Consider the following 23,559-nt stretch of genomic DNA (forward strand, 5'->3'; position numbering starts at 1 on the left):
AATCATAGACTTGGTGGGTATAACTGAGTAGAGATCTCACTGAACACTGTAGGCACCCACAAGCCTGCCCTGTCCTGGAATATGTGCGTTTGCATGTATGTGCATACACATGAGCTCTCAGAGAAGCATCTGTTCTACTCCAAAAAAAGAGTGAGGCGCTAACGTACCTGTTTGGTGTGTGGAACAGTGCAAACTGCTTTTCTTAAGATTGTTTTCCAATTCTGCCAACAAAATATTTCAACCTGAAATTTCTATGGTTATTTTCAGCAGCAGAGACTGTTAGTCCTGCTAAGAAGCAATGGCCTCTTAAAATCTACGTTTCATTGCTGCAGAAATTCCCTATATTATATTGCAACTACGTTTTTATGCTGTTTCATTTATAAAAGGTTAAACTTACAGACTTGTGACATAAGTATGATCATGCAGAGGGGAAAAGCAATCTTGGAGTTAGTTGCAAACAAGTCGCTGCACTGACAGTTACGTATCATGAGGAAAGAGACCAAAATCCAAGTCCTTCATAGCCAAAACCAAAACAAAACAACACAACAACAAAAGACCCCAAACCAACCAAACAAAAAACCAACAAAAAAACCCAAACCAAAACCCAACCCCAAACAAGCAAAACAAACAAAACATTCTCTTGCTGTATTATATGACATCAAATCTATACCCTGAAATCTTACATAGTTAATTAATCATGACCATAGTTATCTGAAAATATGGGAATCATAAGAGGAGGAGCATCTTGTTAAAAGACACCAATTAGAACTAAGGAACACCTGTTTCTGCAGGTGACTTTTTTTATTGGTTATAGGCAAGCCACATAATCTCACTGTGTTTCAGGTATGAACATAAAATGAAGGCAGTAATAGTTCACTGTTTAACATGACATCAATAAATTTAACTTCGTTAACAGTAATAAGACACAGATGGTTTCATAAATGCAGCTAAGCAGAAGTTTGTGAAAGGTTAGTATTCGGTGGTTAAAGCTGTGCATTAAATGACACACACAGCCACTTAACATTGAAAACAAAAAATAATATTCAACAGTTGCTTCTTTTATTGCCCACTACTCTGAACAAGACTAGCATCCAGTTTCAAGGAAATAAAAAACAAAGACAGGATGTGGTCAGTCAGATATTAAAGTCACATCATTACATATACTCCTGCACATCTTTGGTGATACAAAAGGATCAAATACAAGTTCAGAGTGATTGTATGTATTTGTAGTAGAGGAAGGACAGATACCTTAGTAGATATATGCCAATCATTTTAAACTGAAAGAGGGTAGATTTGGACTGGATATAAGGAAGGAATTTTTATGGTGAGGGTAGTTGGACAAGATGATCTTTAAAGGTCCCTTGTGACCCAAACCATTCTATCATTCTACGATTTTTATACGTGAGAGTATCCAGTCTCAACTCAAAGTCTGTAAATGCCTCCATACTCACCACAGTGAAACATAGCACAATGTCAATGATATGACAAAAGCCATGAATTGTGGCATCACAGTTTACTTCTATTTATGTGTGGACTCAAAAACAAAGTACTATTTGCTGAAGCAAGACTGAGCAAGCAATATCCATTTGTCACCCATGCAATTACTGTACAGCTCCAGCATTATTCAGAGCAGAACAATATACAAATTCATTATAGCCAGATCAAAGCCAGGCTTCTTAAGCATTAGCTGCCAGAAGATAATGCAGTTAGGGAAGTAACGTAAGGGGGTGGAGGGGCATGGAGACTGAGAAGTCAAAAAAAGCTTGCACACTGTTCTTCTCACTACAAGTCCATGGAAACAATACTTAGTACAGGACAAGTAGGCTCTTTCAGAAGGTATTTTCTGGCCTTGTCAATTGGAAATTTCAGACTTCTACAGAAATGATTCAGCAATCAAGCCACTATTTCCTCCAGTCTGAGCTGTGCTTAATGCAGCAAGAGATAAAACAAACTAAACTGTTACAGAAACGTCAACACTCCCCTACATCTATGAATAACCCAACCACAGACTTTTATACTCCATGATCTACACTCTAAAAGGTCATCAGTTGATTTCATTGAGACATTAACTCTCTGGACCTAGTCTAGATACTTTTAAATTTTTGTAATTCCTGCCATAACTTCTTCAACTGATTCTTAATAACTCAAGTACCATTAGTATACATAAAATAATCACCTTTAAAAAAAAAAGCCTAAAGTAGATTCACTTTACTTAGTGGGCATATATGAGCTGAAAGATAGATTAAGATGTAAAAATTTTACCAGTGTTCCTTCTAACCCTTTTTATCTCAGGGTTGAAAAAGCAGACATCCCTAAAAATCACATTACATAATGTCACATTTTCAAGCATTCATTAACGCATTAGGGTGAGTAAAGAGAGAAGCAGAAGGAGGGAAAACATAACAGTAATACTGGTGTGATGAGAAGCTTACACTAAGATTTAGTATCATTTTCACTGTGAAAGCTTAGTTTAGTTTCATGCATCTTTTCCAAATTTTAACTGTTAAAAGATAAAATTTGCTACCCTTTCTGCCTGCCAATGGTTGAGCTACCTTCAAAAAATTCAGACTAAACAATCTGGTTGCTTGCAAGCGTGAAGATAGCCAAAGCTATATGGGTTGTTTTGTTTTGTTGAAATACAGTTAAGAAATATTTTCTTCATTTTCTACAACAGCCTATAGTGTTCTGAAGGAAGACAGACATTGGCAAAGATAAGTGAAGCATGGAGCTGTAACATGCAAACAAACATGAGAAAGGCCTATACCAGTTTGAAAAACATAAGACATGAGGAAAAAAAAAGAGGGAAAGGATCTGGACGCTCCATTCAAGAACCTACAATATAACTCACGGTCCCAAGTCATAGAATTTCTCCATCATAAATCCACCAGCAAAAACTCCCATCTACCTCTGAGGCAGTTCTTCATATAGAATTGCAATACAATGGACAACAGTGTACCATTTACGAATTACTCTTAGCTGAAACGAAAGCAGTATCTGAAGTTCCAGTCCTGCTTTTGATCCACATGCTGGCTGATTCACTTGTCACTATGCTGCAAGTTACAGAACTGGAGAGAGGTGTATAGAGCTTACAACTATAAAAACCATGGAAATCAAAAGCATTAAAGTTACCTTATAATGTTCATAAAATCTAGCAATCCAATGTTAGGAAATGCCACTTTTGGTCACCCTTCCAACCTGTGCGTATGCATCATGCTACAATCTTCAACTACAATAGAGGTGGTAGATCTCAGCAACTCCTCAGCCAGAATCACAGCCACAGGAACCGCCTTGTACTCTAACAGCCTGTGGCAAGAATGACAGCAGCCACTGTTCAGCTAGCTCTTTCCATGATTTCTTGGAACAAAGGAGAGCATTTCTGTTTGCCTCAATGATATTTACTGTGTCAACTTCTATTTCCTCTGGCAGAAAAGGTAGTGGGCCAGACAGAAGCACCTCATTGGCTTTATCAAGGGCTGGGCACCATATGCCAGTTATCCTTTCCCCCCCCCCAAAGATTATTTTCTTCAAGAGCACAAAATGATGGACCTACTTTTACTACGGAAAAGCTTTGTAACAGTACTATATACAGAACACCTGTCTCAGTTGCCTCACTTCTCACTTTGCTGTTGGGTAGTAAGGATAGTTTATGTGAAGTGAGGCATGCCATTAAAAATTGCATTTTCTGTGCTCTGAATTCGGAGGAATGCAAGTTTTCAGCATGCCTTGCACACATGAAATACTGCTGAATATTCTGAAAAAAGGTCAGATCCCACAGCTCTTAATTTGGGAACTAGCATTGGTAGAGTCTTTTCACCTAAATTTCTCTCTGTATCTGTTCCTCTGAGTGAACGGGAGATGATACCTTCTATTTGCCTTATTACAGAAGTTTCCAGCAGAACACTTATTAATAGTTCTTATTATTCAGACCACTAATCATCAATGGCACAAAAGCGCTCCAAGACAATAGCTTTGTTTTCCAAACATGAATTAAAAGGCTTACAATAAATAAGGTTCAATGCCACACACTGAGTAGCAAAGAGAAAAATATTGTAAGTACCAGTAATAAACGAGCACTAAATAAGGAGTGGGTCCTATAGAAAAACTATATGCATCACAATGCATACCCGCAAAAGAGCTGTACTATACACACTACGTTCATCTGGGCACTTCCTAACCACTTGACCCACTTCATTTTACAAACTTGGTATTCAGTTGTGGAGCTTTTAATGGAATTGATGTATAACATAACATTACTTGTATACCTTTTCAATACCAAATTTCTCAGGAGTGAGATTTTGTGAGTATAAACGATACATAAAGTGCTTTATATTTTACTAGAAAGTAAGATAACAATCCTGCATGAGGACTTTGCCCAAACTCAAGCTTTTGCCAAAACACGTGCAAGTCAAAGGCAAGCAGGCCCTCATGTTAGAGCTGGCGTGTAACAGAAAGCAAGCAGCACAGGCACATGTATGTAGCCTGCACAAAGGACTGCTTAATAGCAGGGACACATTACTGTCCTCAGTCACTTAAGGTCTGTGTTAACGTTATTATTTAGGCTTACTTATGGCACTGAGAAAACCTGATGACAGAGGAGGAAGGAATTGGTCTCTTAGGCAGTACAGTTTCCTTTTGTAGACAATTAACATTGTTCTCAGCAGGAGTGAATATGCAGGCAGCTATAGTGGTGGATTAATAACCCTATATAATGAGTAATAAACATAAATAACGAATGCAATTCAAATTGGTGAGCAAACAAATCACGCAATTAAATGCTACTACCTAAATAGAAATTTGACCAGGACACCAACACTTAGATACTTACAGAAGGTTTTATGAGATTTTCAGTGACTGCAGGTGGACATGATATACTGTGTCTAAAAGAGTGTACCTTTCCATGGCACACTGTAGCCCCGTATAATGCTGGAGTCATTACTGACTAATAAAAGAGGACCTGGTTATAGAAGCTTTAGATTTATGTTGCAGTTCTGCAGCCAGATGTGTGAAAAATCAGACACTTCTACAAAACTGACCACAATGTCATGGCTTCTTAACACAGGAATGACATATTCACATATATTTTTTTCCACGCATTTTTGGGCAGTATACAAAATACATCAGCAATACAATGATACGAAAAAGCAATAACTCATTTAATTGAAGTCTGAAATGTTATTTATCATAATAACTATTATTAGAAAAATAACACATTATTTGAGTGTTTTCAGTGTATTTTAGCCTTAACCACATGCAAGGACCTGGCAATGCAAAAATCTTCTTTAATTTGTATCCTAAATTTCTACACAGTGGAAAGTCTTCTATACTAAAACAGGTACCTGGGTTTTTTTTCATCTGAGTATTATTTTGAGCTAAAACAATCCAAGTAACCCATAATATATCTTACCTAGTAATTTATACAAAGAATTCAGAATAGATTTCCATGCTTCTCCAGCTTCCTTCCCAGCTACATCTGCAAAATGAGCTGCACTGCTGTATACATTCAAGCGATCAATACATTCAAGAACAAGGTTGATCATACCCTAAAAAATGGAAAAGCTCAGATTGTCAGAGAAAAAAAAAAGTATCGTTTAGGTGCAAACACAAAAGATTTTCAGAAATCTAAGAAAAACAAAACATGAAAGGCAGGGTATGCAAAACAAGAACATATACATGGAGTCAGACAAGTGGAGTCAAACAAGCAATCCCTATGGAAAAGTTTTCCTGGACTGTGATAATAAAAATTTACCATTTAGGATGGTCAAACTAAAACAAAAAATAAACAGTATTCCAGACATAATTTTAGGCAAGTTTCTATTCTAGAAGGCATTTAGGCATCTGACTAATTATAGGCAACTATCACTACCAGAGATATAACAGACAATATTAAACAGAATTCTTAAAGCACACTTATTAAACAAAAACATCCTTCTGCATCAAGAGATTAAACTATAACAGAATAAACTAATTCACACATAAGGAGTAAATTATGGTTAGAATTCAGGGCACAAGGTCATATTAATATCTAATTTTTTTTAAAAAGGAAAAGGAAGTAAGGCCTTAAATGTATTTCTTTAAATATACAAGAAAATCAACAGATCTAAAGAGATTATGAATGTAGCAAATAGTTTGACTCTTACAGGACAAAAAAACCACTGCGAACATACTCCAGATTAGACATCAACGCTACAGACACTGCGAGAGAATACTTGCAGACAACGTGGTGGAAAATCAGGAGTAAAACTGAGAGAAGTACCTCTTCTTGGAAGAGGTTCTGGCGATTCTTCAGTGCTCGGAGCCTGTTTTGTTTGTCTTCATGCTCCAAATGTTCATCAGGGGGATGAAAGTAGCCAATCAAGTCCTGAAGGCTCAGACTGACTGACTCGATAGGCAAATCGACAGTGGAAGACTTCACTTTCTTGCTGAGAGCATCAAGGCCCCTACAATAAGATGCAAAGTCTCCTGAGTATTGGAAATGAATTTATTTTATCGTTTAAACCATTTATTGGTTTAAAAGCAAAGTTTGTTTAGATGTCAAAGCTCAATTCATTTTCTGACAGCTAGGTAACTTCTCAACAATGATTTACGTCTGCCCCGTGCTCCACTTAACGATCCACCCCTCCCTTCCCAAACAGAAACAGGAAGCATCAATAATATTGTTTCCCTTAAATACTTTTTAAATCCAGAAAACACATTTTAATATTTTACCTACGCATTTAGCAGTATCAAAGACAGACCAAAAGATAAAGACATGCAATTGTAGACCTGTTCAAAGCATCACAAGGCTGGAATGGACAGAAGTCAAATGATCAATCCTATGGTGCCAAAGAGGGCCCAGCTAGTCCATACAGGCTCCCAAGCGTGTCTCTAACCTGTTCTTAAGCCATCTTCAGTGCTGGAAGATGCAGCTCTTCCACACACTCTGTCCCAGCACTTCATTAGCCTTTTTGTTTCCCTGATCCAGTTCAAGCTTGGCCTTCCTGTAGTCTATGACCATTGTCTCCTATAAGTGGGGGGCAGACCGTTCTCATCCATGCTGCATCTGCCCCTTGCTTAGCTGAATCCCCAACAAACCCCATAATCCAATTTTTCCTCAGCACTGTGCTTTCCAGACCCCTGATACACCTTTCTCCCCCATTTAAACCTCATCTTTATTGAAATGCGGCTGTTGCAGCTGAGACCGCACCAGCGCCACGCAGCAAGTGGAAAAGGCGAGGGCTTTCCCTTGCACCTCCCTGGCTCCCCTCAGGAAGGCGGTGGTGGGCAGGGGCTGGGCAGGGGGGCTGCCCCAGCTGGGGGCTGCAGGAGGCCCACCAGAACCTTCTGGGAGCAGGAGGGGCCATGAGAGGCAGAGAAACCAGGGGTACTGAGGGCCTGCGAACATATCGCCCATCCTCAGGCAGGAGGGAAAGATCCGGAGGATCCTGAAACTCTGCAGGAGCCAGCCAGGGCCCTGAAGCGCTGGGAGAGTAGCAGCCCTGAAGGGAAGGGCCCACCCTGGTGGCATGCAGCAACAGAGAGCAGGAGGAGGGGGTTTGAGACTCATGATTTCTCTTTTGACTCATTCTCAATTCTGCCATTGTAAAAAGGGTTTTTTGCTAGCATATTTCTGAATAAAACCCAGCTATGTAGCAAAGAGGTCCTTTTTGTTTTTACCGGTGCTCCATTTACGCTGACCTAAAGACCACCGAGTTTCAGGTGTCAGAAGAGCCCGCCATGTCCACGCGGGCACCCTCCCAGCCCTGTGCTCATCTACCTCTTTTCTTTCGTTAGAAGCGCCAAAGGTCCCTGGCAACCCAACCCACAACCATCCTCACCAGTCCTCTTCTCCCAAGCTGCACAGCACCCTGCTTGCTCCCAGGATTCCTCTCCAGGCCATGATATGGAGCAGAAGCCCCATTTTATACTCTGCTTTTTGCTGGATTAAGACAACACTGATAACTACTGGGCGGGTTGGGGGCGGGGGGGGGGGTATGATTGTTGGTTGGTTGGTTGTTTTGGTTTCTTTTTTTTTTGTTTTTTTTAACTGGCATGTCACTCTATATTTTCATCTCAAATTGTGAACTAGGACTGGAAAACTTCTAAATTTAGGAAGCATTATGAATTCAGTAGGAATATTTACTGTTGAAGAATAAAAATCTCAGAATAAATAATGCAATGTTTCAAAAAGAGCTACAGAACTTATCTTCTTATCTTAAAACTTAATTTTTATTGTGAGCATTATATCTGAAGTGCAATTTTTCTACTGACTTCATGGGAAAGAACTGGGGCACACAATTATGAGGATAATTTTGAGCCTCTCCAATTCAGCTTTTCCTTCTTGGAGTAACATCCTGCCAAAACTAAAGTGTTAAACACTACCTTGGACTCCCCGTGCACTCTGTAAAAATCTCCACTGTAATTTAGCAGTACCTTTATTTGTGGTACCTTATCATTAAATTGCCTTTCTCTGTCCTTATCTTTTATGGCATTCTTAGAAGCTTCTAAGAAAATGTAGTATTTACAAAGTGACCTACGGCTTGCATTCCTTTTGTATTTTAAATCTCACACAGTAGGCAATTCTCCTGACAGGATTTTTCTCTGTTATTATTTAAGTACCTGGGTAAATGTTTTTCAACAAATTGACATGTCTATGTCTTTGGCTGTGCACTGATTTAGGACATGGTTGCTTCAGGTCACCATCTCCCACATTGTATTCTCTTGTGACGAATGAGTTCCTATGAAATTCTTATCATTCCATATAGTCTTATTGCTTATCATCCTTTTTCTAATGCCAGCTACACTGATGAGAGGGGCCTTTCATCAATTACTGAAGTCACAAACATTTGAGAATCAGCATTTTATCAGTGTTGTTTAGGAAGACATTTGGAGTAGGAAGATAAATGCGAATTGCATAAATCTGGCAGTATTTTTAAATGGCTAAAGTACTATAAAATAAAACATTTTCTATGTTGCAAAATATTAAAGAAACAAGTAGCATTAAAAGGGAACAAATAAGGAAAGTGTAATGGGAGAGTAGAAAGAAGGTGTAATTTCATACTTTTAAGAAAAACTTTTTCTTGAGACTATGAACTTCTTCAGTATATCTGTATCTTGTGCAGGTTTGTAGTTACACAGTTATCTCCTTCCAGGTTTTTCAAGGAAGAGCACTTTTAAAAACCATACTTAGAAAAGAAAAAGCTAAATGATGCACCGCATGACTTACAGCAAATTTTGCCAAGGAAAAATCTCTCTCTTATGGTTTGTTTGCATTTTCAGTATGTTTACGCATTCAAATCAAGGTTGGACAGTAAAGTAATATCAGAAGATAGAGAAAAGAAACTGACGAATACCTCTCAAGGTACATCTCTGCTGATAACACATAAAGAATTGGCATAAAATCTGGTTTGAGAAGTATTCATCTGTTTTTTATGACGGCTAAATTGTTCACTGTTGTGTTAATGGCCACTTTGAATAAAATAAAAGAGGGGGAAAAAAAAAGGGATGAAAAGATCATTTTAAAGCCACACCTTATAAACCTGTTGAAAAGGAAGACTGTACTACGGATGACACGTGCGGTACGGGATTCTTCATTCTGAGATCTGGACAATGTTAAACCATCATCCATGTGACCTTCATGGTGCATTATTGCCTGCAATACAAAAATAAAAAGCAGTCACTGCAAAATGAAACATTATTCACAAATAAGAAGTATGAAAACTCACATAGCAAGGCAGGCTAGGAAATGATGAAGTCACATACAAAAAAAAAGAATTTAATTAAAAACAGATAATCCCATGTTTTACTTCCTCATGTCCAAGGACACACTTGTACTGAGCCAGCAGGTTCAGTGCCATAATAATCTCAAAGCCACAGCTTCTGTAAACGATATATTAAAAAAAAAAAAAAAAATCAAAAGTCTAAGGATTTTCTTTTGTTGTTTGTTTTTCTCAGCCTTAAAATAGTTCCCTTACACAGCAGCAGATCCCTAAAGTACAGACAAGGTCAAAACAGGTATTCTTTACTGGTCCTGATTTCCAAGGATGTTATTGGCGTTCTCTTCTGACTATGCCTTGAGTCCCTACCGATAACGTGGCTCTGAGGGTATTCAATCCAATCTACATAAATATTTTAAACTATTTTAGGTAATTTTTTTTTCATACACACACAAACTATTTATATTACTTACACTAAATTATTCAATAATGTATCCTATTTTGAATTATTTTAGAATTAAGTATTAAAATTATTAATTATATTAGTATTATAATCACTCACATTTTACATGTATATAAACACTGTTTCCTAAATATATATTTTTATATAAAAGATTTATAGAATATATGTGTGTGTGTGTATACACATATATGATACAGACAAGTTATATATATATATGTAAAATATATACACAATTATAAGGCATGACCTTCCAAGTATACCAGATGTTGCTCTAGCTTTGTAGTTCTGGCATGTAAAACAGTCACAGAAAATACTACAGTGTGGATAAACATCACATTTTATTTTATTTTATGTTTTAAAAGAAGGCTAAAACATTTTTTCCTTGCTGAGAAATGATTTCCTGCAAAGTCATATATTTACAATAAGCATTAACATAAATGTAGCTTCTGGAAGATGTGTTCAGTTGTAAAAGAATCTTTTTCCTACTTTATTATGCTGAGCTAGCATTCTGCTTGGCCATGGTTATTCTAAAAGAAGAAATCCCTTAGGGCTCAAGACTTGAACATTCCAGCCCAAAAGGTAATACACTCACAACGTGGAAAGAAAAGACTTTGAACTAAAAGCCTCCTCAATCCAAACTACAGCACATTGAATAAAGGAATTTTAGCATATTCTACAGGCTATTACCAATATTTTAGTTTGACATCAAGTATATCCAGATTTATCAGTGTTTGTGGGTTAATGTCTATAGGCTAACACGTGCACTTCGTTTGGTTTTCAGTTTAAGAATTCAGCGCACCACATAACTTTTCAATATGTGACTAAAAAAAGAACCTTTCACAATGAAACAAAGACATGCTTAAAATATTTGAAACCCAGAAATTAGCTGTCTCCTGTAGTTCCCTTCATTTCCCCGCCCTGCCCTACCAGACTGTGACTGAATGAAATGCATTCCTATTTACAGTCTTACCTTCCGCTGCACAGAACCCATTCTTACAGACTTTGCATCAGCAGACTGGTACGTGAGCCATAAGCCTGTATCTACATGTTGTATGAAGCATATTGAATCCCCATATTTTATTTCGGGTGCTCCCATTCCATCCACCTCTTTTCTTGTCCCTATGTCCAACTTTTCCTGAAGAAGAAGAAAAAAAAAACGTGTACAAGAACAATAACCAACATGTTAATATTTCCATAAAATACTGAATACTAGGCAATTGTCCAGAACAGGACCGAAAAGAATATTTGAGATCCTTCTTTAACAAAATGATTAAAAACTGGCAAAAGTGTAACTTCTAGTTAAATATTCAGGCAAAAGATGGAGAGATCCCATCCACACAAAAATCTAGCTTATTACACTAGGAAAGCCAGGTATATTCATTTCACCTGCCTAGGAAAGAACTAGGATCATAACTGACCGTACATGTAATTATTAAAACATAAAAGCTTGCAAAACAAGACCAAATACATTACATCTCCTAGCTGAACCAGACATAACCTCCAGAAACTTTTTCTTGGGGATTTTTTTTTCCAGCCTGGAAAAGATGAGCACCTCCCCACATTTTATTTCCGACTGTCACAGAGAGATGCTCTTTAACTTGTCACCGCCCATTACTGCCCGACAACAGGCTCAGTATTTCCTGAGAAAATAAATCCATTTCTGTGTGTTTGTGACTGACCTGTTGACATGGTGTAAAAGAAGAATGGCATGACCCTGCATCAGTCCAGCTGGTGTCCTATACAGACAGCAGTCGTTTCAAGAGAGGAAATTTAGTATCCCAAACAATACTACAGTTCGTAACTGTAATTTGAGGTGCTCCCCAATATCTAGCTCTTCTAAGAACCAACTCCTTCCCCACAGACATCACTTTATAAGACAAACAGCCTACGCACCCTGCTTCATGGCAGATCATCCATTTAATCTCTCCAAAAGCATATGGTTCAACCAACTGATATACCTCGTCAGCCTGCACTAGTTGTTAAATCCAAAGGTAAGTATGGAAAAAACATGTTACAAAGGGTCAATATATGTCTTGTTAACTGTAGGAAGGATGTTAATGTAGTTATGCCCAAAATTTCTCAGGGGACTTTGAGCTTCTTCACTGCAAGTTCCTGAGGCTTTCGCCACTAGCTCCATTTTAGGCAAAAATCTCCACTGAGAGTAACCAAAAGCACTTTGACTCATTAGTTCTGATTCATGTGATCAAGTTAGTGACATTGAAACTGTTCATCATTCTTCTGGGAGGAGAGGGAATACATCACAATTGTTGCAGTTGAAGCTGAGACTACTATAATATTGCAGTTTGCTGTTTTGCTCTCCCTTTCAACAGGGCAGACCAGGTTCACCAGTGCAGTAACCCCCTGTATTCTGCTTCTATATATGCTCACGTATGCCCAGATAAGAAGCTGCTTAATTTTCACCGCTGTTCAAAAAATCATCTGTGCAAATTGCAGGCCTATTTTAGGCCATACATTCAGAGTGCAGAATGATCCCCTTAACAAAACACAGCTTCGACCTTCTCTGCTTCTCTTGATCAGCAGCAAAGGACAAGCTGCTTCCTCAGAGTAATGTTACAAATAATGAGACAAAAACTTCTAAATGTTCTATCCTACTACAACCAGGAAAGATTAGCAGAATGATTACACCACACACGTTTGTGGCCACAATGGGCCTTGACAATTTGGGGAGACAGCTTCACAGTAAAAATGACAAAGACTGGGTTTTGAAATGAACAGAAAACAATCTCTAATTTATTAAAGGATTTTAAAAAACATTTATTAAGTAAAGGGAAATGTCATGTAACTAGGTTTTCACCCTACAATTATGAATGTATTTTAAAGCACTTAAAAAAAAAAATTAAAAAATTCATACTCAGGTCAAATTCTTATTATTACTTTTCATAACATTAAGCTTCGAGATATAATATATTCATAAATTCAGATTATTAAACCATTTCTGGATACAGATGTTAATTTCACTATCTCATAAATGTCTGATTCCTTAAGTGCTGAAATTCTCATTAAAACCTTGTCCATTGATACATGGTAATAATTGATTTATTTATACATCTGATGCCCATTACTGAGTTATTGTGTGCTTCTATTTCATTATTAATTATTTTGTTCATATCATTTCTCTAAATGTTGTATTTAATTCTTGTATTCAATTCAAAAGCTAGCACAAATAACCTGAATGTAATAACAGTTGGAAATTGAAAAGCTACTTGTAATAGGACATTGCACACAAATGACAACACAGGAAAAAATAAATTACGTCCTGCTATCATATGAAGAAATGACAGCCTGATTTCAAGCTCTAGTCTTTTCAATTATCTTCATAACTAGAAGATAGTGTGAACATGCTGTGCTTCTACATTGTAAGATTGTCTTTTTTTCCAAGTCTTCCTCCACACAACCAACTTGCTAAGATATGGATATATGAATTCACAAATTTTCTCATAAAGCACTGTCAATAAAATAAGGGATTATTAATTTAAAGTATTATTCCATACTGTCTTTAAAATCTACTGACTATAACAGAAATTGAAGGGGTTTGATATTGCAATCTTCATTCCAATTAGAATTAACGTTAAATTTACTTAGCATAAAAATTGCAGTGCCAACAATTTTGCCAAGCAAGATCTCTGTCCTCACCTATGTAAGTACACTGACAACCCTGCATCTAAATTTAGAGCCCAGACTGAATTCAATCACATTCAGTTGAGCTCTTTCCTGCAAATAAACATAGCAGGCAGGAAAGCATACAGTGAAAGTTTGATTGAGTATAGGAGAGAAGATGGAAAGCTAGGGGATGGGGGGGAGGGGGGCAGCAGGCTTTAGAGTATTCATTTGGGAACTTCAAGACATTGAGCTTTTGGGGGGAGTGAAGAGGAATGACAAATTGTTTATGAAGGGGAAGATTTCAGTGCAGCGCTGGATTCATGCCAATAAACAGCAGGTAGTTGAGAAAGTACATATAATAAATCAATCTCATTATCTACTGTAAAATAGTTCATCAGTGACAATCAGGATCTGAAAAACATCAGAAATCGCCACGTCACCATTTAATAATTGCATATTAGTATAGATACTACGTGATGCAAGTTTCCAGCCCCCTACACACTCACCATAACCTGTCATTACAAAACCATCTGCTACTTCTTCCTACAGCATATTTACAAAGAAAAGCTTCAGTTTTATTTGCAGTCTAGGCCCATTCTCAGACCATCAACTTTTCTAAGCAAAGATCAAAAGTCTTGATTCGTTACACTGGAACAAACAGAAACAACTGGCTTTTGCAACAGTCTGGAAACCACCTCAGTAATGCAAAGCAACAAGAATGCATTGGAAATGAACAGGTTTATTGAAAAATATGCCGAATTTTCTCCAGAAGGATGTGCTCTTTATAAACAGGCTTTATTCCATGCATACAAGAACACAAGCCAATCTTCCCACATTTTTTGTGGGCTAAATGGACAACATAATTTTAAAAGGTATTATCTTAATGTTGAAAAAAATTGTTCTATGAAGCCTAGCCTTAAATCTGTTATTTCACTCTAATGCTTCTGTTTAGTTCTTTATAACATTCCAAAAAGGATTCCCATGATTAAGGCTCGTCCTTTCAATTTTATCTCTTGTCATCTGACCCAACCTATACCTTCTGTGGCACACTTTCAGGACTGACATTCTAGCAGATCTCACTGACTGGAAGAAGCTAATTCATGACTGTTTTTTAAACTGACATTAATATATTTCCTATTAAACTTTATTAAGAAACAGGTAAAGATATAAAAATGCAGGCCATAAAATGTTATTAAAATTGATGTATTTCTGTCTACTGGAAAAGACTGTGGACAGCAAAAGCAGACTTTATACAGAATGTACAAACATTTCTAAATTAGTAAAATTACCCTATTTCAGTGGCAAAGCAATATTAAGCTAATACTTTTTACCAAAAAGAATCAATATTTAGCAAATGTCAGAGAAAAAAAAATCCATAGAACGTAATCACTACAAAGTCAAGTCTATAAAAGAGCCATGTATTTGGAGAATAAATTGTACATATCTGTGGACATCCTGTGCTGAGTGAAGCGAGACTACAAGAGAGAAAAAAAGAATTTTCTGAATTTCAGATGCTTGAAAAGCTAATATAATTCTCATTTAATGATAATTATTAGGGTAATATATAATAACCAGAGCATAAAGCCCAATTCCCAGGAAAAAAAATGAAGAGACTGTTAGATCTTCAGAATATCCCTATCTTCTGAGTGCTGTTTGGCTTGTGATGATTTTAAGCTTTCACATTTCTTTATTTTGCTGAGATACTTAAAGAATTTTAACACGTAAGAAGATTCTGATCTGATTTTTCAACCTCTGTACCAGAACGTTGTGTTTTGGCCAAAAAAAAAAAGTACATATGTATATGTGTTTTTGTTTGTGTGCCTGTGTTATTTTGAGCATTTGAGAAAAGTATTCTGGTTCATATAAGACATCTTATAAAAAACTTCAGCTTTCTGGTTCTCTTCAGCTTACTTTTTTGATGCAGTACTGGCAAGCTAATGTGTTTAAACTTATGAGCAAGGCCCTTGCAAATAATAAGGTTAAAAACAACAATAAATGTTGAGCATTTATTTTTGCATCTGATTCTTCAGATTTATAGGGCATATATTTTCAGTATTTTCTCTGCAAACATGAAAGCTGCTTTTCATTTGGAAACTGAAATTATCATCTACTCAACATGCCTGAAGGAACTGAGTCTTTAACACTGCAAATAAGGGTATTCTTCCCCATATCTGGTTTTGCCTATTAGAGCTAACTTATCTATAGCACAACAAGTGGGATCTTTGTAATTCTTCCTTCCACTACTTTCCAGGCAAAAAAGGACTGAAATTGCTATAAGAAAGATCTAGCCACTTGACATACTCCCACTATTAATGCTCTGTATTCAATAGAGAAGACTAGGGTCTGCCTCTTATCCAGGAATAATTATTTTCGGCTAACTACATGCAACAACACAAGTGAAAGGTTAATGTCCATACATGCTCGGAGGAAAAGAGACCCCTAAAGCTGCTTACCTTCTCTACAGAAGCCTTTCTAGGATTGCTATAATTTTGAAATATTTATTTAATGCTCTTTTCCAGAGAGAGAAGGCACCTAAAAATTTTTAATGCCCGTATCCTAATAAAGTGAAACATGCCACTCCTTTAAGAAGTCCTAAGCAGGAGACTGGATTCATCCTCAGCAATGAAGAGCAAACCATATACTCCTCCCCTGTGGCCTCTCCATAATTCCTTCCAAATAAGTCTTTAGTTAAAATGAATGTTGATATCCACAAAATAAACATCAAATATGATCTTCCAAACTTCCAATTTCTTTGAAAAACCATATTTAAATATCAGTAAGATTATATCTGTCAAGTGCTGATTAGCATATAGACCCCTCTTAAAATACTCTCATGTTACTTCAAGAATTGACTACCATAACATGCTTCTACATGCCCCAAAGCCTCTTCTCTCTGCTCTGCTCAGCATAGAATAGGTTTGGTCACTTAACAACAACTAAACCAAAACATGTTAACTTTTTATTTTGAACATGGTAGAACAAAATCACTTCAAAATATAAACCTTCAAAATACTTCCAAATATGACTTCCAAACTCAGGTTGAAAAAAAACAAGTGAAGAAACTTCAGATACGACATCATCTAATCTCCAAAACACATGTGCATACGCTACTTCAAAAATAGAGACGAACCACCTTCTCCATATCAACAAAAGATACTCTCTGTATTGCTAACAATTCTTGCCTTCAAGTATTTTTTGGACTAAATAATCCATGTAACAGTAGAGCGCAGTATATTGTTCCACTTTTTGGAGTAACCCCAGCTGAAGACTCCATCTTGAGAATCAGTGAATGAATTATTTTATCCCTCTTGCTTCAAAGAAAAGTAACTGTTGAGACCTATAGTAACTGCAACAGGAACTCCCCAATATAGTTGCACTGCATTGTCCTAAAATATTTGAGTATTTCTACGGCTTTTCTAACTGGTTTAAAAAAAATACATTGTCTGGGTCTCAAAACAATCACCTGAACTAAAGCCTTTGTTATCAGAGTGCAAAAGGTATACATTCATTTCTTATCTTCCCAAGCAGACAAATAATTAAAAAGATATAAAGTAATTGCTACAGAGAAGTTATTGAATAATTCTGTTTACAATTACGATATATTTTTAGAAGATAATTTTTTAAAAAAACAACATTATTGTTGGAAAATTTTCAGCAACATCATGCTGCAGGTGAAAAGTACGAGAAATCAAAGGATATTACAGAATTTATCATAGTATCATTTTAAACTGTTTACCCACTATACAAAGTACTCTTCTGAACTTGAAATGCTTATTGAAGGTGTCAAATGAAAATTCAAACTATGGTAACTTTAAATTACACTACAGTAAAGTATCTGATGAAAGAAATCCTGATTTTCCCATTTAATTTAAATAACCCACAATACTATAAATTTTTCCTGTGTCAGCCAACAGATATAAGCAGTGAAGTACCAGTGAATTTCATCAGAAAAACAAATAAGAAATGAGGAAACTGTTCAAAAGTAGGCAAGCAGTAAAATAAAACAAAGAAACACAGAAACAAACAGCCCAGCAGCATTACCCAATGAAAGTATGATAAAAGAAGCTTTCTAGATATTAATTATACTGAGTTGTTTTTGTTTTAAGCAGTGAAAAGGTAGAAGGCTCCGATAATTCATGCAATAGGAAATATCTAAATCTTGCTTACTAAAGAGATTGGAATTACTACTAGCTATATTAATGCTGCACTGATTCCGTACCTTGGAAGACCGAAAACAGAATGCCGTAGATTTTACATCCGCTTTCTCTTTGTCTGTAAGAAGAAGACTCTTGTCATCCAGGAGACTTAAATATTTTCCTGTTGTTATATGTCTTAGTCTGAATGGCTGTCCCCATCTAATGTGGCTGCCACTCCACCTAAGAAAGTTCATAGGAAACGTTTGGTTTTTTTCAAACAAAACATACGAGTTTAACTACTGGCAAAAATATTTTAAAGTACGTTATATTGCCAACTAGTTGGTAAAAGGATAAAATTCTAAATCTTGGATTATCAGCAAGAAAATGGCTACTTTTTGGTTATCTCCTATAAAACCATTCTAATAAATAATCTTAACCTCTTCCTTTGCACAGGCTGCCTTGGTACAGACTGAATTCCTCTTGAGAGGAGATACAGACCGCCTACAGAAAAGGAGGCTTCTGCCGTACACAAAGAGCTTAGATCTGCCAGTTCCCTCTCCAACATTTCATCTACTAGCAGCTGGGTTTGTTCACTCTCCCAGAGCACTCTCCTTTCAGCAGTCAGCACAATTTAGGCACACTTTGAATAGCGGGGGAGCAAAATAAATAAATAGCCACTAAAAATCCTCATAAAATGGATTTTAAAAATTATTAAGCAAAGACTGGCCCAGATTCTTCATATTCTATAGGAGGAAATGAAGGAAGACAGGCAAAGATTTTCTATCTAAGCTCCCCAAGAACTCATCAAGTTGAAATATAGGTTGCAGGTTTCTAGCTTCTTGCCTTAAACTGAAAAGTCAGCTCTTCTGTTCTTCCTGATTAACTCCTGAAGACAAACTTGTGTAGGGGTTACTAAGGAGGAAGTGTTTCATAAAGCCTTTTCAGAAGGCTTCTCAAATATTCCTTAGATTGGAAAATTGCCACAGCTAGGATGTTTTCCTGGATCTTCACAAAACTTTCTTCAGTCTTACATCTTCAAAAGTTTACTTTAGATATATGTGCACACTGCTTTTTGGAGAGGAAATCATATATTTATTTTGTGTTTGCAAAATGCCCGTCACAATGGAGTTATGACGTACTGCTGAGGTTCTGATGTGCTTCCACAAATACTAGTAATTCCCTATGCTTACTGTGGCTTGAAATAGCTTAAAATTATCAACAAATGTTCACATAATATCAATGAAATACACAAACACATCCTCATGAACTTAACTTGATTATAAACTTACTCCCATATCAGAATTCTGTATTACTGCATCTTCTCACTTGCATTTAAAGTAATCCCAGGTACAGCATTTAAAAACATAAAAAGTTTTTATGCATATGTTTTGTATGTATTCATGTACTAGTCTGAAAATCCCTTAAGCTAGCACTTACACAGGTTTAAGTCATTTTCGTTTTCCCTGACGCACACATGTAGCAGATTAAAGCACTTACCTACTCAATACAAATATCCATTTGTTTAAGCATGTCTTCATAAGAGTTGGCCATACTGTATGCAAAGTATGCAAAACTGATTTGGCAGACATTTTTAAAGTGCAGGAGTTTTTAAAATGCAAGAGCAATACCCGGCTTCTGTTTTGTAACAGGATTTATTACACTTCACTAATTAAACTTCTAAACCTTTTTAGTTATTGGTTTTAAAGAGGCCAAAAGAACAAAGAGGTTTTCCCCTCAACTATTTTCTTTTGTAAATGAAATAGTCTCTTCTGTTTAAGGCGAGGGGAGAGGACTTTGGGGAGGAGGGAAATATGGAAGCTTTGTTTCTTAGAAATGCATTTCTTTTTTTCTGTCTTCGACACAGCAAAGTCAGTATACTCCACAAAAGCACATCTCAGTATCAGTGTTTTAGCACAACATCTGCTTCTCAATTAAGTAAAATGTCAGGTCATGAATCTCAGCTATTGTATTGCTGGGTCTGGTAAAACACGTCAGCTCTGCACCTTTCATATTACGGGCCATGCTGGGGAGCTGCCTTTTCTCTAGTCTGATTCAATTTTCTCTTGGATCCAATAGCTATGGACCGTAAGAAAAAGAAAATAATAAATGTAGTGCAATTGAGCCATGCCCCTAGTTCATGCCTGCAGGATAGGAAAAAGGACAATCCATGTGCACTTACAAGAAAAGCCTTTTGAGCATTAAGTATCTTGTGAAGCCATTTGACTACTAAAAATCCTTGTCTGCAACGTGAGAATACGATCCCTGTCACCTCTTGGGAAAGAAAGCGACGCTGAGCAATAGGATCTGGCATCCCACAGCAGGGCATCCCAAGAGGCAGTCTGCACACGCAGGCTGCCCATGCAATTTTTATGAGAGTTCTCCAATGATGAGGGGAGTTCAGAAACAACGACTCCTTCAGAATCACATAAAATTAACAGAATTAATATTATATCTGCAGTCATTCTGGGAAGGACTAGAACTGATGGAGGACTTCAGGAATGCATATACTAAGTTACAAATTGAAGTATTTGCATGAATAGTAATGTGCCTGCAATTCAGCAATGAACGTATGTAGCTACTAGAATATCATACAGGAAAATAGGAGGTGAGGGACTTGTAGGAGAGAGTGTTATTGGGATTTTATTTGGTTTTTTTTTTCCTGGTAAGAAAGTCACGTGTCTTAAAAAGAAAGGTTACAACTGCCTTTGCTTAGTTGTTTTGACAGTTCTCACAATTTCTCTCAGTCATATATGTTCAAATGTTTACACTTCAGAAGTTTGTACACAGTGCCTGTGAAAGTGAGATATATGACAGTCATAACAGAAACCTGTAATTTCTCAAATCGCCACATTGCTTGTGTACTACTGCTTATTAGGGAAGTACATGCAACGAGGAAAATAAAAAGCCAGAGAACCTTCCACAGTTTCATTGTTGTCACTTAAGCACTCTCAAGGTCAATGTTAGTCCAAAGCAAAAATCTCACTGCTCTATCAATAACATTTAACATCATCCTATTAAATAAAATGCACAAACAGAAAACAGCATCATTAGATGCACCTTTCCCTAAGCTGCCCTGATTTAATCTCTAAAAAGCAATCATTGATTAGTCACTAGAAATTTTATCACAAGCATGTATGGTAATACAATTTAAGTGAAATTTTACAGTGCAATTACCTTAACAAACAAGGCACAATTCCTTACTATCACTCCAACACTCATGCAAGGTAGCATTTCTTCCGTAAATTTTTGCCTTTAAGGTCACCTGAATGGCTTAAACAAGTTAGGGGGTGGCACACACGAATTATTATAACCAGAACTGTTTTCCTTAAAAATGTCACATATATGTGTAAAACAAGGTAAATTGTGAATTCACTGACAGCTATAACAACTTCAAAAAAATAATCAAAACACACACAGCATGTGTGGTAACACACACTCTCTATGGGAATTGTTTAATTTTTCATGAAAGTGTTATAGAGCACTTTTTGAAGATTATTTTAGTATTACCTGTCTGGTTTTATAGTTATCAATCTGATTTTATAGGAATACTCTTACTATAGAAAAAGCGCCCTGCCAAACTGACTTTTTTTTCTGAGATTTTACTTACGCAACTCTTAGAGTCTCTAGTCGCCAAAGGGAACGAGCATGAATTGACACAGCACCACCTTCATAGTGGACAGTTCTGAAAACCAAGCAAAGGCACAGACTAAATGCTCAGCTCTGTTGTAAGAATTCATAATATTTATTTGTTCATTTAACTACATCTCTCATTTTAAGACCGCCAAAACAATTCTTGCAACTGTCAGATTCAAAAGTTATCATATTCAAAACCAGCTCTTATCAATCAAACCTTCAGACCTAGTTACTCAAACAAATTTTATTTTCATTGTCTTTAGCATCCATTCTTGTGATACTCATAACAACGAGATTTATACAATGCTTGTTTAGACATCTTTCTTAATGTTTTAAGGATAGAGAATCCAGGGGGGGAAGCAATAACCTGATAATTGCAATATTTCTAGGTTCTAACAAAAAACAAATATCAAATGATAATAAAGATTTGTGTTCACTGCATACGTCTCACAAGAAAGGTAGTGTTTTCTCAGAGCTTATACTACTAAAATAACCATGAAACTTATGACACTTAATTATGAACAGTCACCTATTTGGCATTTGATTTTATTATCATAGCACCTGAAGTTTCACAACCACACTGATACAGTCTTCACACAGTTCAGATGTTAACAGCTTCCTATTTCCAAATTTTAATATGTAGTGACCCCTCTAGTTCCTGCATATATCCAGAAATCTGAGCGCTTCTAAAAAACAGTCAGTTCAACACAAAAAAAGTACGGGGTTTTTTTTCTCCATTATTCTAAGCACAGATAAGTGATATATATTGGATCCACAAAATGGTTTAGATTTTATGGTCACCAAAAGCCCCGAGTTAGGTAACCTGGCTTCTCTTCAAAGCAATCACTGAGAAACATGGTGAGTATTAAGCACTGCCGCTGTAGATTTAGGCAGCCGTTCTTTGGACCGCTTCCTGCCTGCACCTTTATTTCTGCCCTAAGACACTGCCAGAACTAAAAAACCTAGGCCTTTCCTTTGGGAAAAGGAATAAAGGAATCACTTATGTAAAGGAGTGCTGTCACTATGCTTATCAGATCAAGCATGTCAGGGAGCACTGCCAAAGAATGGCCTAGTTTTATGGATCCTGGAAGAGCTTATGGATTGAGTGAACATTGTGATCTTCAGCCAAGATCAGGCACTGCCAAAAATAGCCAGAGGCATAACTTTAGGGAATATTAATATTGAAATTGTAGGCATTTCCCTTTGTTTGTTAGAAGCAATTTTTTTGAGGACCACAATTTTGGAATCAGGTACATAGTACTTACTAGGCTTTAGCTTCCAAAGCCCTCCTGTGGATATAATACAGAGGGATGGAATGCTTAGCACAGAGAACAACCCAGCATTGAAAGAGATGGTTCAAAACCAAAAGAAATAGTGAGTTAGAATATACTTCTCAGTACTGTTAACAATACATGAAACTACAGATGTGCTAAAATTCATCTTGGAATATGCTAAAAAGTATTAAGGAAATAAATGCTCCCGGACATTGCAAATGAATGAAAACAAATTATTCAGGGGAAAAAAATGAGTCAAAATACAAAATAAATATTCCTCACTACAATTACAGAACCACTCACACCGAATATTCATGACCCATGTATAAACAGAAACTCTGGCACATGCTCCATGTACCAAAAAGAAGTTATAGGTGCATATATAAACATGTACAAAATCCTCCCCTTGACCTTTTATCCAGTATTTTCTCCATGTATTGTCTTAGTCACCTGCTGCAATGGTTGTGGTGCTAGGAGCAGCTGACAGGTATCGGTACGTCTCTCCTATCTCTCTCACAGAAGGGAATGAAATGCAATCATTTTTTATTGAAATTGACCTTCATTAGTATAGTAAAATGCAAATGCTAAACAGTCTTGCATTCAGTTGCTTTTCTGTTCAGACACTCTTCAGGCATTTGTTCAGATTTTTGTTCTGCAACTAATAGACTGGGTTTATGTTGCAACATCTAAACAATAACAGATCAGATGTCACCCTGGTTGGTTTGTTTGGGTTGGGGGGG

At 36.7% G+C, this 23,559-nt stretch overlaps 1 protein-coding gene across 1 annotated transcript in view; it reads right to left on the bottom strand.

Annotated features, from left to right (window-relative positions):
* Positions 1–23,559, bottom strand: part of RYR2 (ryanodine receptor 2 (cardiac)) — a 338,959-nt gene that overhangs the window by 224,082 nt on the left and 91,318 nt on the right. The window contains exons 12-17 of the mRNA XM_009329215.1: positions 21,520–21,594; positions 17,996–18,152; positions 11,126–11,290; positions 9,507–9,628; positions 6,254–6,437; positions 5,405–5,540 (exon numbers count right to left, since the gene is read on the bottom strand). Of these exons, the coding sequence (XP_009327490.1) occupies positions 5,405–5,540; positions 6,254–6,437; positions 9,507–9,628; positions 11,126–11,290; positions 17,996–18,152; positions 21,520–21,594 (839 nt within the window). The remainder of the gene's footprint in view (positions 1–5,404; positions 5,541–6,253; positions 6,438–9,506; positions 9,629–11,125; positions 11,291–17,995; positions 18,153–21,519; positions 21,595–23,559) is intronic.

This window comes from Pygoscelis adeliae, unplaced genomic scaffold (genome assembly GCF_000699105.1).
Source record: "Pygoscelis adeliae isolate BGI_AS28 unplaced genomic scaffold, ASM69910v1 Scaffold77, whole genome shotgun sequence".
NCBI lineage: Eukaryota > Metazoa > Chordata > Aves > Sphenisciformes > Spheniscidae > Pygoscelis > Pygoscelis adeliae.